Source organism: Castanea sativa, chromosome 4, assembly GCF_040712315.1.
Source record: "Castanea sativa cultivar Marrone di Chiusa Pesio chromosome 4, ASM4071231v1".
NCBI classification, from domain to species: domain Eukaryota; kingdom Viridiplantae; phylum Streptophyta; class Magnoliopsida; order Fagales; family Fagaceae; genus Castanea; species Castanea sativa.
The window spans coordinates 38,312,684-38,326,682 of NC_134016.1; the positions used below are offsets into that span (position 1 = coordinate 38,312,684).

A 13,999-nucleotide genomic window follows, 5' to 3' on the forward strand; every position below is an offset into this window, starting at 1 on the left:
TTGCTATTAAATTATTGTGAAAATGTTGTTGATGTAGTATTTAGAGATGACCAAAATTTGCTAGCAATGAGTACCCAATCCAACCCTACTCAATGGGTGTGGGTTTTACCCAACTAGCTAGATAAGGAAATTCAGGGTATTGGGCATTGAGAATTCAGGTACCCAAATTTGATGGATATGGCACGGTTACCCAACACAATCCAACCCGTGTTATTATATATATATATATATATATATATATATATATATAACTGAAACCTTTGAAGCTTTCACAATTTTCCACGTTAGCATTATTTTTAAAAAAATTCTGATTTTTTTTTTCTAAAACTCGATAATACAAAAACCTAAATTCTAACTATACCTGATAATACATGAGCACCTTTAGGACTCCTTCCTCAATTTAAACTTTTCTAAAACCTAATAAAGATAAAACGTTCCTCTTCTCTAAGCAAGCTATTCTTCTCTCCTATTCTCAGGGTAGATTGAATCTCTCTTTTCGTACGGGTTTAGATGCAGCCCAATGGCCTAAGCCGTTTTCTCAACCACTCTTAAAACCCCAAAACCCTAACCCATGAGCGCTCTCTATCAATGGCAGACAGAGATCCAAGGACCACAGTCATGTCAAACTATCTCCCACTATTAGTCCAGCCTCCTGCTCCGATCATAATATATGGGATTGGAGAAATATTATTCTTGTGGTTGATTTGATGGTGTTTTTTTTAGTGAGGTTGTATTCGAGACCCCATTGTCGTGCCTTTTTTTTTTTGGTTTGTTGTTAAAGTTTTTGAAATTATAAGTCTACACTTAAATGCACATTTGTTTGTCTGTTACTTGGACAAGTTGCGCATGTAATAATTATAGTTTAATTTAAATTCAGATGTTTCCTGTTATTGCATAGACATGTTTCCTTACCTTCAACTTAGATCTCATCACTCAAATTTTATGCTATTAATTAGCTATCAAAATATGCTCTGCCATCACACAAAGAAAAGTAAATGAATATGTCATCTGATAGTTCCAATGTTACACATGACGAATACGTGTTAATGATAGACTTGACTCCCTTATATAATCAAGGTTTCATTTAATTTTGTTGCTTTTAATTTAAAGGTATAAAAATATGTTGAAGAAGTTAATGATGGTAATTGCAATGGAATAGTTGCTTTCTCTTTATACTAATACACATATTCTTTACGTTGTTTCTATAGTAATCTATTCTTGGTTATCTTTTCGGCATGTTATACAATCTGTTAGATTTCGGAGAGCTTCAGACTATGGGCTGCACTTCAGGAGAGGTTCACTCTTTTATCTCTCAAGGGAGCAATCGAATTCATGCTTGAGTAAAGCAAATGATGCAGAAATTTTCACTGCAATGCGTGGAGACCAAAAATCAACAATGGACTGAAATTACAAAGCATGTACTATGGTCCATGGAGCATCTGTATGTCTCTCATTTTTAACAATTTTATGTGTAAATTTTTGACAATTTTTCATATGAAATGTTTAATTACTTTCTTTATTTTACATTGGAGCCAATAGTTGAAATTAGACAACTATTTAACATTGCAACATTTATTGGATTAGTGAATACTAATCTTTATTTAATTTTTTGTTTGATTGATATTTTCCAAGAAAACGTTAATGCTAAAAGAAAAAGAACGTTAGTTATTTAATGTTTCATATCGAATTTTTAAAATTGGAATCTTAAATGTGTAATCTAAGGGGTTACAAAAGTTATATTTTTTAAATATTCATATTAAATAATAAGTCATACTCAATAGCTTTCTTGTGCATCGCACGAGTTAGCGACTAGTTGTTACTATTATTATTATTTTTTGGGTTGCAATTCCTCTGTAATTAAATTTAATTATTAGTATTCTTTTGCTATTCCTTTACAGTTACCATAGAATTCTTTGTTAATTGTCTAATAATTTGGTTTTGGAAGCTTGAAACTTGGTAACTTTTTAGTCTAACCTATTACTCTTTTTTTTTCTTTTTTTCTTTTTTCTTTTTTTCTCGTCTTAGTCGCTTGTTCAACTGTTAGTATATCCACTATTGCTCAGGGAAACAAACAAACTTGTTAATGTGAACTTTGAGAAAAAGTTCTAATATCAATCTAATGTATTATTGAGTTAATGTTTATATATATATATATATATATATATATATATATATATATATATATATATATAAACATTGTTGGGATTAATACTCTCTATATCCCAATTTGTTTGTCCTATTTCAAAAACCCAACTTTAAATTTGTCATGTTTCAAAAATCCAACTTTTTAAGGGAACATCATTTATTGTTTTATCTGCTGTATAAAAAGCTATAAGTTTCCAAAATTACTCTCCTTAATTTTTTTTTTTGGAGAGAAATACTCTCATTAATTTAAACTATATGAAAAGAATGACATTGAATTATTAAATAAAGCAAAGGGTAAGATATAAATGTTATTTATTAATTTTAGAAAGAGGCATTGTTTTAGGACATCCCAAAATGGAATAAAGGACTAACAATATGGGACGGAGGGAGTATAATTATTACTAAAAGTGATCTTACCTTTTTAATAACAAATTCAGTTAGAGATTTTGTCTTTTTTTTTTTAGACAAACAAGGGTTTCTAGACCTTTTTGCATGGTTTTAGACATAGACCATTCAAGAACCATAGAAGGTAAGGATGGCAATAGGTCGCGGCGGGGCCCAAGGATGGGTGCAGACACTCGATTTTGTACCCATAATTTAGTTTTGGAAGATGACTAAAATGACCATTTCAAATACCCAAAAAATCATAGTTGCATTACATGCACTAAATCAGACATTGCATATCATAAAAATGATCTTGAAATTCTAAAGGTCGCGATGATATGCCCGATTCCCAAATCGAACCTTCGGATTGAAAGATATCACAGTTGTCACGGTCTGTATGCATTGTATGAGGGTGAAGCTAATCACATGTGATTAATTGGAATTAATTTTTATTGGTTAAACAATTAAAATTAATTAAATAATTTTGTGATTGGTTGTTGGTTTTTATCAAAAATAAGCTTGGTTGCATAGGAATAAAATGGATAATCAGATAACAAAGGAATTGTTGATAATTAAGTCTTTTTAGAATATCTACCTATTAGATAATTCTTGTTTTAAGGACCTGATTATCAAAATAAAAGGGATTTATTTTGGAATACGAGTTAAAAATGCGTTCAAATGCAATTCTCAACTCAAAAAATCCCTAAAAAAGAGTCCAGATCGAACCACAGTTGAAAATTTTGCTCGGCACTTGAGTGTACCGATTGGCAGAGCTTTGAGGCCAGGCTCGGAAACATTTTAATCAAGCTAAAAAAAATCCATTTTGAATTTTTAGGGATAAGAATTCGACCTAATTCGTATCTGATCCAACCTAGCTTACTTTCTAAGCACCAAACCTCTATAAATAGGGAATTAAAATAAAAAATCCAGACCCTTTTTCTGACCCCTCTCTCCTCTTACATTAAAGAAATTAGAAATCATGCAGGTAAGTTTCTATCTCTCTTTTTTCACATGTTCATATAACTGATTCAATTCTTCATGCTCTTAACATGTCATTCCTTTTTCTTTTTCTTTTTTTATAAGAAGGCAAATAAAATATTCACAATTAATAGAGAGTATTACCGGCTTAAAGAAGAAAAGAAAATGACATGAGTATTACAGCGCCCCCCCCCCCCCCACCAAAAAAAAAGGAGAGAATTGCAAATATAATTGTAAAGTCATTCAACAAAAAAAAAAAAGTATCTTTGTTATCTATTTTTTGAGAAACTTATTATTTAAAACCTCATTAAACAACACTTAGCCTTTTTTTTTTTTTAAGGAGACAGGATATATATATTCAAAATTGATAAGACTATAAGAGTCTATGACCGGCTTAACAGAAGAAAAAAAAAAGAGTAGTACGAACTCAACAACAAAAATAAAAAAGAGTATTGCAAATATATTTGTAAAGTCATTCAGCCAAAAAAAGGAACATCTATAAAATGTTTTAAATAATAATTAAGGAGAGTGCCATCGTCATCTGGAATTTGTGGAATCACCGGAATAACCTTCGGCTAGGCAAGGTTGCTCTGCCCATTGACCGAATAACAGAGCATGCGAGAGAAAGAAGACTTGAAGCTTTGGCCCCTCCAGTGCTCCATATTCCTAAACGGAACCAGCACCAGAAGATTTGGTCTCCTCCAGAAGCCCACGGCTTTAAAGCAAACTATGATGCAGCTACATTTGTTGAAGAAAGTAAGGCGGGTCTGGGAGTTGTCATTCGTAACAGCAACGGCCTCGTCCTGGCTTCGCTAACACAACAAATCCCATTATCAGCCACTGTGATCGAGCTAGAAGCGCTAGCAGCAAGACGAGCGATGGAACTTGCACTAGAGATTGGTCTCGACAGTATCATTCTTGAAGGTGACAACGAGTCTCTGTTCAAAGCTTTGAAGAATGGAGACTGAAACCTGGCACAACATGGTCACATTGTTAATGATACTCTGTTTCTCAGCTCCTTTTTTTCGAAGTTCAGTGTCTCATTTGTACGTAGACATGGGAATAAGCTAGCCCATTCCCTAGCTCGTAAGGCAAAAGAAGTCTCTCATATGTCCGTTTGGATGGATAAGGTGCCACCAGATCTTGTACCGGTTTTTCAGGCTAACCTTCCTAGCCTGTCTTAATATAAGGTTTTATCTGGATTCTCAAAAAAAAAAAAAATTAAGGTGAGTGAAACAAAATTACTATTAATTGAGTGATGAGGTGTAATCAATTAGCATTTAATGCTATTTTTTAACCATTAGGTCAATTACAAATCTATGATCTAGAAATAGTGTAACTCTTGTCAAATTACATGAAGTGTAACTTGAACCCATCTTTTTAAAATAATTTCACAAGAGTTACACATTTTGTGAACTATTGATTACTATTAGATCTAAGAGTTAAAAAACACTTATAGTAGTGTCATTATTACTCCCTATAAATTAGTGATTTAGGAATTAACTCTTCTTATTAAAGGGGAAAAAAAACACAGCATTACCTCTTTTTCTTTTTTCTTTTTTTCGTCCATATCATCATCTTCTTCCTGTTGTATTTCTTTTTGCACTATACTTTCAGGCCTCCACCATTTATAAAATTCTCAAGATAAAATTGTAAATACAAGCTATCTTTATTTATTTTTTTATAAACATGATTACCATTTTGCGAACTCATTTATTATGGAGGGAGTATTGTTTTGCCATTACTTAACCACAGTATATGGCCAAAGTCACAATCATTCTCTAAAACAATTGTGACTTTGGCAATATACTTCTAAAATTTTCCAGTACCTCAAGACAAAATACTTTTAAGAATCAATGGTGATGGCCTAAAAGTACCTAGTGCAAGAAGAAAGATGTGAGAGAGGATGAGAGGAAAAAGATGATGACGTGGAGAAGAGTAGGGAGTTAATGCTGTAGTTTTTTTTTTCCCTTTAATAAGAAGAATTAATGCCTAAATCACTAATTTCTAGGAAGTAATAATGACATTACTATGAGTGTTTTTTTACCCTTAAATCTAATAGTGATATTCAATAGTCCAAAAAAGGCATAACTCTTTGGAAGTTACACCAGGTGTAACTTGATCCCATTTCTATTATTATAATCTATACATCTTTTGGACAATTACTAATTTTGTATTTTTTTTTTAATCAATATTGTTGGATATAAATAAGGAAATGATGAAATTGTTATTCTAAAATACACATTTTGATAATTTGACTTTAAAATATTTGAGACGATATAATTATAAAATATACACCCTTAAATGTTTGTAATTATATTGATGTGGATGGTGTTTTTGACTCTATGACTTAAAAAAAAAAAAAACAAAAACAAAAAAAAAACTTTGTGGATGGTGTTTTTTTTTTAATTTTACATTTTTTTTAATCCAAAAATTAAATGTTTATACTCTTTTTTGTTATTAGTTGTAATAAATAACGGATTTACAAAAAATTTCTACAATATTAAAATAATTAAACGAATATTTTGTTAACATTATATCGTGCTTTGCTTGAGTTATTACTCATTGGTTAGTTTATTTTATACCGTTTTCTTTAAAAGGTATAAGGTATTAGACAATGAATAATAAAACCATTGGTTGTGTTTTTGTGTTTTAAGTTATGGGCAATGAAAGGGAATTTGATTATGTTGAGGACCAAATTTTTGCAAAAGTCCATTTGAAAGCCAGCCAACAGTATAGCCTAAAACATGCAAGACCTAACCATTGTACTTCTTTCTACTTTATCTCATCCCATGTGGCCAAAGCCCACTTGAAAAGATTTCTGGGGGACTTTATGAAAATTTGGTTTGGAGGGCCGAAAAAGAGGATTTTTATACACTTTTGAGTCCAGAAAAATAGGATTTTATGGAAATTGTGTTGACTCTTTGCCTCCTACAATTAAGGTGGCTTTGATATTGTAAGGCTATTATTTGGTGGTCCGAAAGAAGTGGCTCCAATGGGTAAGACCACTTTTAGTAATAATTATATTAAAGCTGCGTTTGGTTGGGTGTAAAATATTTTTCGAGTGTAAAATAATTTCAGGTGAAAATATTTTCGAGAAAGGAAAATATTTTTAGGTGTTTGGTGGCATTTTAAAAAATACTTTGGAAAATATTTTTAAGTGTTTGGTAACATTCTAAAAATGCAAATTTTTTTCTGATTTCTTACATCTTCTCAACCATTTTCTCACATTCCAAACAAATTTTATAATAGAAAATTACAATCCATCAATTTCTAAACAAAAAAAAATCAAAACAACACCATGGCCAAATCATTCGGTCCAACTGAGAGAGGGAGGTGAGACAGGGAGGAGGAAGAGAGAGATCGGTGGGTCACCGATCTCGCCGACGCGATCACGCGCATCGATCTCGCCCGGCTCGAGCTCGACGGCGGGCCTTTGGGTTGAGGACGACGATCTTGGCTTCATCGACATGATTTGGCTTCACCGGCAATCTCCCTCTAGCTCTCTCTCTCTCTCTCTCTCTTTTCTGGTGTGGGTTGTTGCTCTCTCCCTCTCCTTCTCTGTTTTCCAACAGAAAACTCTATTTGAAGGTAAAATAGAAATAGAAAATTTTTTCCGGGTGGGGAGGGATTATTTTACGGTCAATGATACTGATTTTCCGTTTGACCAAAATTTCAGGTGTTGCCAAACACCCGCAAACGCGTAAAATAATTTCCTGAAAGTGTTTACCGTCAAACCAAACGCAGCCTAAGAGAAATGATATGTCTACAATATTTTTATAACAAATTTTAAGTGGCAGGTTGTTACTAGTTATTATTGTTGGGGTAAAAAAGTAATCTTCGTATTGGGTTCAAATTTGAACCAATAACAATTAACTACCTGTGATTTGTTGTAAAAATGTTGTGAACGTAGATTACTTTTTTGCTATTGGTTCAAATTTGAAATTAACACGAAAATTACTTTGAGAGGTGCTACGTCCACAACATTTTTACAACATTTTTACAACAAATCATAGGTGGTTAGTTGTTATTGGTTCAAATTTGAATCTAACACTTAGATTACTTTTTTGTCCCAATAATAACAACCAGTAACATCCTGCCACTTAAGATTTGTTGTAAAAATGTTGTGAAAATGTTGTGGATATATCATTTCTCAATTACTTTTTTGCTCTAATAATAACAATTAGTAACAACCTGCCACTTAGAATTTGTTATAAAATGTTGTGAAAATGTTGTGGACATATCATTTCTCTAATTTAGTCTCTATCATTAACTCATTGACAGAAAATACTTACATGACTAATGGATTACACAGTTGGCAATCTTGAAACTAATGTGGCTAATAATATAATAATAAAAATTTTCAATTATTATTTAAAAAAGCCCCATCAGTTTAATAACAAATCCACGTCAGACATTTAAAATAAATATATCTTATTTATAATTTTAAAGAAAAATAGAAAATCAACTTGCAATTTTTTTTCCTTGCAGTTTTCTTGGCTACCAAACACATTTAAAACCATTGTTCTTTTCCTACGCCAACGATCTAGCACCACCAACTGAAACCAAACAGTTAAGTGAATGGTATTGCTGGTAAATTAAAGAGAAGTTCACAAGAAGAACCTTTAAGGTAGAGGACGAAGGACCAAATCTGGATATAAACCATTATCAACAACTTAATTCAACCCAATGAACAACACAAACTACATGATGAGTAACCAAGACCAAGATGTCATTTCTTTAATGGTAGTGGTGAATTTGATGTGCTTGAGGTGAAGCTTATGCAGATTAGACCGAGCTGTAACGGTTGTGCTTGAGCTCGACCTCTAAATAGTTCTAGAGATAAATAGATCTAAAGGAACAAAATACAAATTCTAAAGTAGATCTAAAGTGATCAAACTTCCACAATTAAAGAGTGTTCCGTTTTTTTAATTCATTTTATTTTTCTTCTAAAATTGAGAAATTAAAATTTTTAATTCGAATGCTGACCTGAGTTAAAATAGTAATTGAATATTTTTTTTATTAGCCACATCAGCTCAAGTGTGCCAATTGTGCAATGTGTTAGCCACGTAGGCATTTTTTTTTTTTTTAGTGAGTTAACGGTGACCAGATTGACTGACTGCAAGTTGAAAATAACAAAGACCAAATTGACTGTGATACTAAAATATAATGACCAAAATAGTGTTTTTGCCTATATTGTTTTGAGGGCAAATTTCCATATTTTTGCACATTTAATAAATTTATTTGTATTTTAAAAATATTAAATTGATTTTGACGTCATCATAGTTTGATCTCAGTTGAACCTCAGTCCGATCTTTAAAACCTTAAACCTCTCCCTTTTATTAGAGATGGCAATTTTTCCTAGCCTTGCTTGACCAGCCCCTCCCCGCTTCAGCCTGCGCGGGTTTTCCTCGCCTCGCAAAGGTGGTGGGGCGGGAATGAGATGGGGTGAGATTTTAGCCCTACACCGCGAGGCAGAACGGGGATAGGTTTAGACTTTTTAGACCCACCCCGCCTCGCCCCATCCATGCCCCGCCCTGCATTGATAAGGGTTAAATTATAAATTTTTCACACCCTGAACCCTACTATTTAAACAAACATATTATTAATTTATTTTATTCTACCTAACGTGGTTCTCTGCCTTTTTTTTTTCTCTCTAGCAAAGTTGGAAATAAGGTACCAATGTTAGCATTTTCTTTTGTCTTCATTAGAAACAAATTTATATACTATTGAATCATTGATTTTGTACTAAGAGATTTTTGTTTTATTGTGATATTGTCTTTTAAAACACTTGGATAATATTATTAAGTTTTTACTAAAAATTAGTTTGATTTGATGGGATAAATTTATTTGTAATTTCAAGTAAACTTATATTAATGAAACATGTTTTATTAAAAAAATTGTAATAGTTGTGGGCAAATCAACAAGAAGTGAAGTTATACAAGGTGGAGCAGGGTTTCGCAAAGCCTCAAGGGGTAAGGATGGGGCAAGACAAAATAATGCGGGGTGGAGGTGAAGACTCCATTGTGAGAGACCGGGGAATTTGGTTGCTCTCAAAAAAGGGTGTAGGCATCGACACCTTCCCTTTTTAGGATTTTATGGAGTCGCCACTTATTTTATAAGTAAAATAATAGAACTTTACAAGCTACAACATGCCTTGCATAATAATCTTCTAATTAATTGGAAATAATTACATTTTAGTAGAAAGAACTTTACATGGCTTTGTTTATTGGTTACAATCTAGCAACAAAAATACAAGGCTTTGTTTCCTAGTTACATTCTACCCAAAATAAGATAAGACAATAAATCTACCAACCCCTAGGATTCAGAGATTCGAGGGCTAGGTTATAGGATGGGAAGGTGTTAGGCACCCACCCTGCTCAGACAGAGTTTGATCTTCTAAACTTTAAATGACCATTAAATACCCATATAACATTACATGCAAATTTTTGTATCAATATTCCTAGATCTAAAGTTGGTTAATGTGTAAAATCCTAGTTTTGTTACATTTATGCAAGGAGAAATCACATCTGAATTTTATTTGTAGGAAAAGAATTTTTAAGAAAAGTTCATATTAAGCCAAATGAATTTTTTGATAAAAAATTTGGATCTGATTTTTTTAAACAAGGAATGGATTTTTTTTTTTTAAAAAGTTCCCAAATCTGATTCCTTAATTAAAGAACAGAATGGATCTCCAAAAGGAAAATCCAAATCTGATTGTTTAATTAAGAAACATAACGTACGGGTTTTAAAAGAAATTTCAGATCTGATTTTTTAAAAGTGTAGAGAATGAATCTTTAACATAAATTCAGATTTGACTTTTGTGTCTTAGGAAACCAAAGAGGTTTTGAAAAACTATTTCAGATCTGAAAACAATGAGTTTTGAAAAAACATTTCAGATCTGATTTTTGTATAAAAAAAACAATGAATTTTTGGAAAAATATTTCAGATCTGATTTTTTTTTTTTTAAGAAAACAATGAGTTTTTGGAAAAATATTTCAGATCTGATTTTTGTTTAAAGAAAAAATGAGTTTTGAAAAAATATTTCAGATTTGATTTTTGTTTAAGGAAAACAAAGAGATTTTGGAAAAATATTTCAGATTTGATTTTAAAATAAAGCAATAGACCTAATATTTAATGGTATGCATTACATCATTACATAAATACATATGCAAAAACATGCATCACATAACCAAAAGAGAATCAAGGCAAACAAAAGGAAGGACATGTTAAGAGCATGAAGAATTGAATCAGTTATATGAACCTGTGAAAAAAATAGATATAGAAATTTACTTGCATGATTTTTTATTTCAATAACGTAAGAGGAGAGAGGGGTCAGAAAAAGAGTCTTGATTTCTAATTTTAATTCCCTATTTTTAGAGGTTTGGTGCTTAGAAAATAAGCTAGGTTGGATTAGATACCAATTAGGTCAAATTCTTATACCTAAAAATTCGAAATGGATGTATTTTAGCTAGATTAGAACATTTCCAGGCTGGGCCTCAAAGTTGTGCTGAGCCCAATTCCCAACTTTGGTTTGATTTGGATTCTTTTTCAGGGATTTTTTGAGTCGGGAATTGCATCTGGACACATTTTTAACTCATATTCCAAAATAAATCCCTTTTATTTTGATAATTAGGTCCTTAAAACAGTAATTATTTGATAGATAAATATTCTAAAAAGACTTGATTATCAACAATTCCCTTGTTATCTGATTATCCATTTTATTCCTATGCAACCAAGCTTATTTCTGATAAAAACTAACAACCAATCACAAAATTATTTAATTAATTTTAATTGTTTAAGTAATCAAAATTAATTTCAATTAATCACACGTGATCAGCTTCACCTTAATACAATGCATGCAGACCGTGAAAACTTGATCTTGTGATATCTTTCAATCCGACGGTCCAATTTGGGAATTGGGCATACCATCGTGACCATTAGAATCTCAAGATCATTTTTATGATATGCAATGACTGATTTAATGCATGTAATGCAACTATAATTTTTGGGTATTTGAAAGGGTCATTTTAGTCATCTTCCAAAACTAAATTATAGGTGCAAAATCGAGTGTCTACACCCATCCTTCGGCCCCATCCTGCCCCATTGCCATCCCTATCCTCTATAGTTCTTTAAACGGTCTAGGTCTAAAACCATGCAAAAATGTCTAAAAACCCTTGTTTGTCAAAAAAAAAAAAATATATATATATATATATACACACACACACACACACAAAATCCCTAACTGAATTTGTTACCAAAAAGGTAAGATCACTTTTAGTAATAATTATACTCTCTCTGTCCCATATTGTTAGTCCTCTATTCCATTTTGGGATGTTCTAAAATAAAGCCTCTTTCTAAAATTAATAAATAAAATTTATATCTTACCCTTTGCTTTATTTAAAAATTCAATGTCATTCTTTTCATATAGTTTAAATTAATGAGGGTATTTCTCTATAAAAAAAATTAAAAAAAACAATTTTAAGGAGGGTAATTTTGGAAACTTATACCTTTTTATACAACAAATAAGACAATAAATGGTGTTCCCTTAAAAAATTGGATTTTTGAAACATGACAAATAAAAAGTTGGGTTTTTGAAATAGAAAAAACAAATTGGGACGGAGAGAGCATTAATCCCAAAAATGTTTTTTTTTTTTTTTTATAAACATAAACTCAATAATACATTAGATTGATATTTGAACTTTTTCTCAAAGTTCACATTAACAATTTGTTTCTTTCCCTGAGCAATAGTGGATTTACTAACAGTTGAACAAGCGACTAAGACGAGGAAAAAAAGAAAAGAAAGGAGTAATAGGTTAGACTAAAAAGTTACCTGGTTTCAAGCTTCCAAAACCAAATTATTAGACAACTAGCAAAGAATTCTATGGTAACAGTAAAGGAATAGTAAAAGAATACTAGTAATTAAATTTAATTGTAGAGGAATTGCAACCCAAAAAATAATAATAACTAGTCGCTAACCCATGCGATGTACAAGATAGATAAATAAAAGGAGAATTAACGAACCTCACGTTAAAAAGAAAGCTAAAAGAATTAGTGAGAGACTGATTTGTCCACCAAGAATTTAAAAGAAAAAAAAGATTGAGAAAGAAAAAGAAAGTGTAATGTTACTTTAAAAGTATAATTTTAGAAACTAAAGCAACATTAAAAAAAATGGGGAAACTATTTGCAAAGAGGATTACAACCTTTGTATGTTTACTTGGCTCAAGGCCAAAATTCAAATTCAATTTTGCAAAAAAAAAAAAAAAAGCCTCACTACACAAATCCACTTTTTGCTCTAAATTATTTTGCAAATCATACACTATCAATAATTTCAATAAACACTATTGCTAAATCTGCTGTTTATTGAAACAAACTTGATGTAAAGCTTGATGTAAAGCCAAACATTAGGCTTTCTAGGGGTTTAACAAATACATTTTTAGCATTTTGAAAAAATGATTGAGCAATAACTTTTGAAACTTGAACATTTTTTTTATAAAGAATATGCACAAATTGTGAATGGTTTTCATGTATATAGCTAATTTAAAAAAGAAAAAAAAATGTGTGAACAATCAAATTATTATAAAGTAATTGTTTGTATTTATCTCAAAAGTCATACCCTTGTACAAATACAAAAACTATTTTATATTTTGTGATAATCCTTGTATAAATACATTAACCCTTGTAGAAATATATTTTACGTTAACTATTTTATATACATATATATTATAGCCTATAACATACTATATTAGATTATATATAACATTCTTTCTCTCAACAACACGGTAAAACTTCAAACTTGACAGACACAAGTTTTTTTTTTTTTTTTTAAATGAAATCAATAGACAGCCACGGTTAGAAGTCAAGGAACTTAAATTGTTGAAGTAGAGCAGTAAGTTCAGGGACGGAACCAGGGTTTAAACTTTGGGGGGGCCAAGGTATAAAAATTTTTTTCCCATGAAAATCTAAGCTAGCATATATTTAATATTAACAAAAGAGGGCCAAAATGAGGTTTTATCCCTTCCTGCAAAATGCCCCCTTTCTAAAATTATTTAGGTATGTGCCCCTATTTTGAAACTCGATTTTTAGAAAATTGAGTTTCAATGAAAAACTCGATTTGTGTTTTGTGATTTTAGATTTGTGATTGTTTTGTGTGTCTTTTTTGTTTAGATTGGATTGTTGCTTAATTTGTTGATAATTTTGGTTTGTTTAAAGGTTATTCTTGTTATTTTTGGGACAATTGGGTTTGTTTAGATTGGAAATGTGATATGTTTTGTGGGTATTTTTGGTTAGGTCCAAAGGTTTTTCTTGTTATTCTTGGAACAACAAGTAAAAGGGTTGGTCAATTTGTAAATTTGGATAGAGGACAGGGGCCAATAATATATATTTTGGGAAAAATTTCAATTTTCTATGTATATATATACTAAGAAACTAAAAAAAAATTGGGATAGGGGGAGGGGGGGGGGGCCATGGCCCCCCTCAGCCCTAACTTAGT

At 31.3% G+C, this 13,999-nt stretch overlaps 1 protein-coding gene across 1 annotated transcript; it reads left to right on the forward strand.

Moving 5' to 3' along the window:
• The first annotated feature begins 3,508 nt into the window (after window positions 1-3,508).
• On the forward strand, window positions 3,509-4,475 carry LOC142632844 (uncharacterized). The gene is made up of 2 exons (XM_075807169.1): window positions 3,509-3,514; window positions 4,032-4,475. Exons 1-2 carry the CDS (start codon window positions 3,509-3,511, stop codon window positions 4,473-4,475), a joined length of 450 nt encoding a protein of 149 aa, XP_075663284.1.
• The last annotated feature ends 9,524 nt before the right edge of the window (window positions 4,476-13,999 follow it).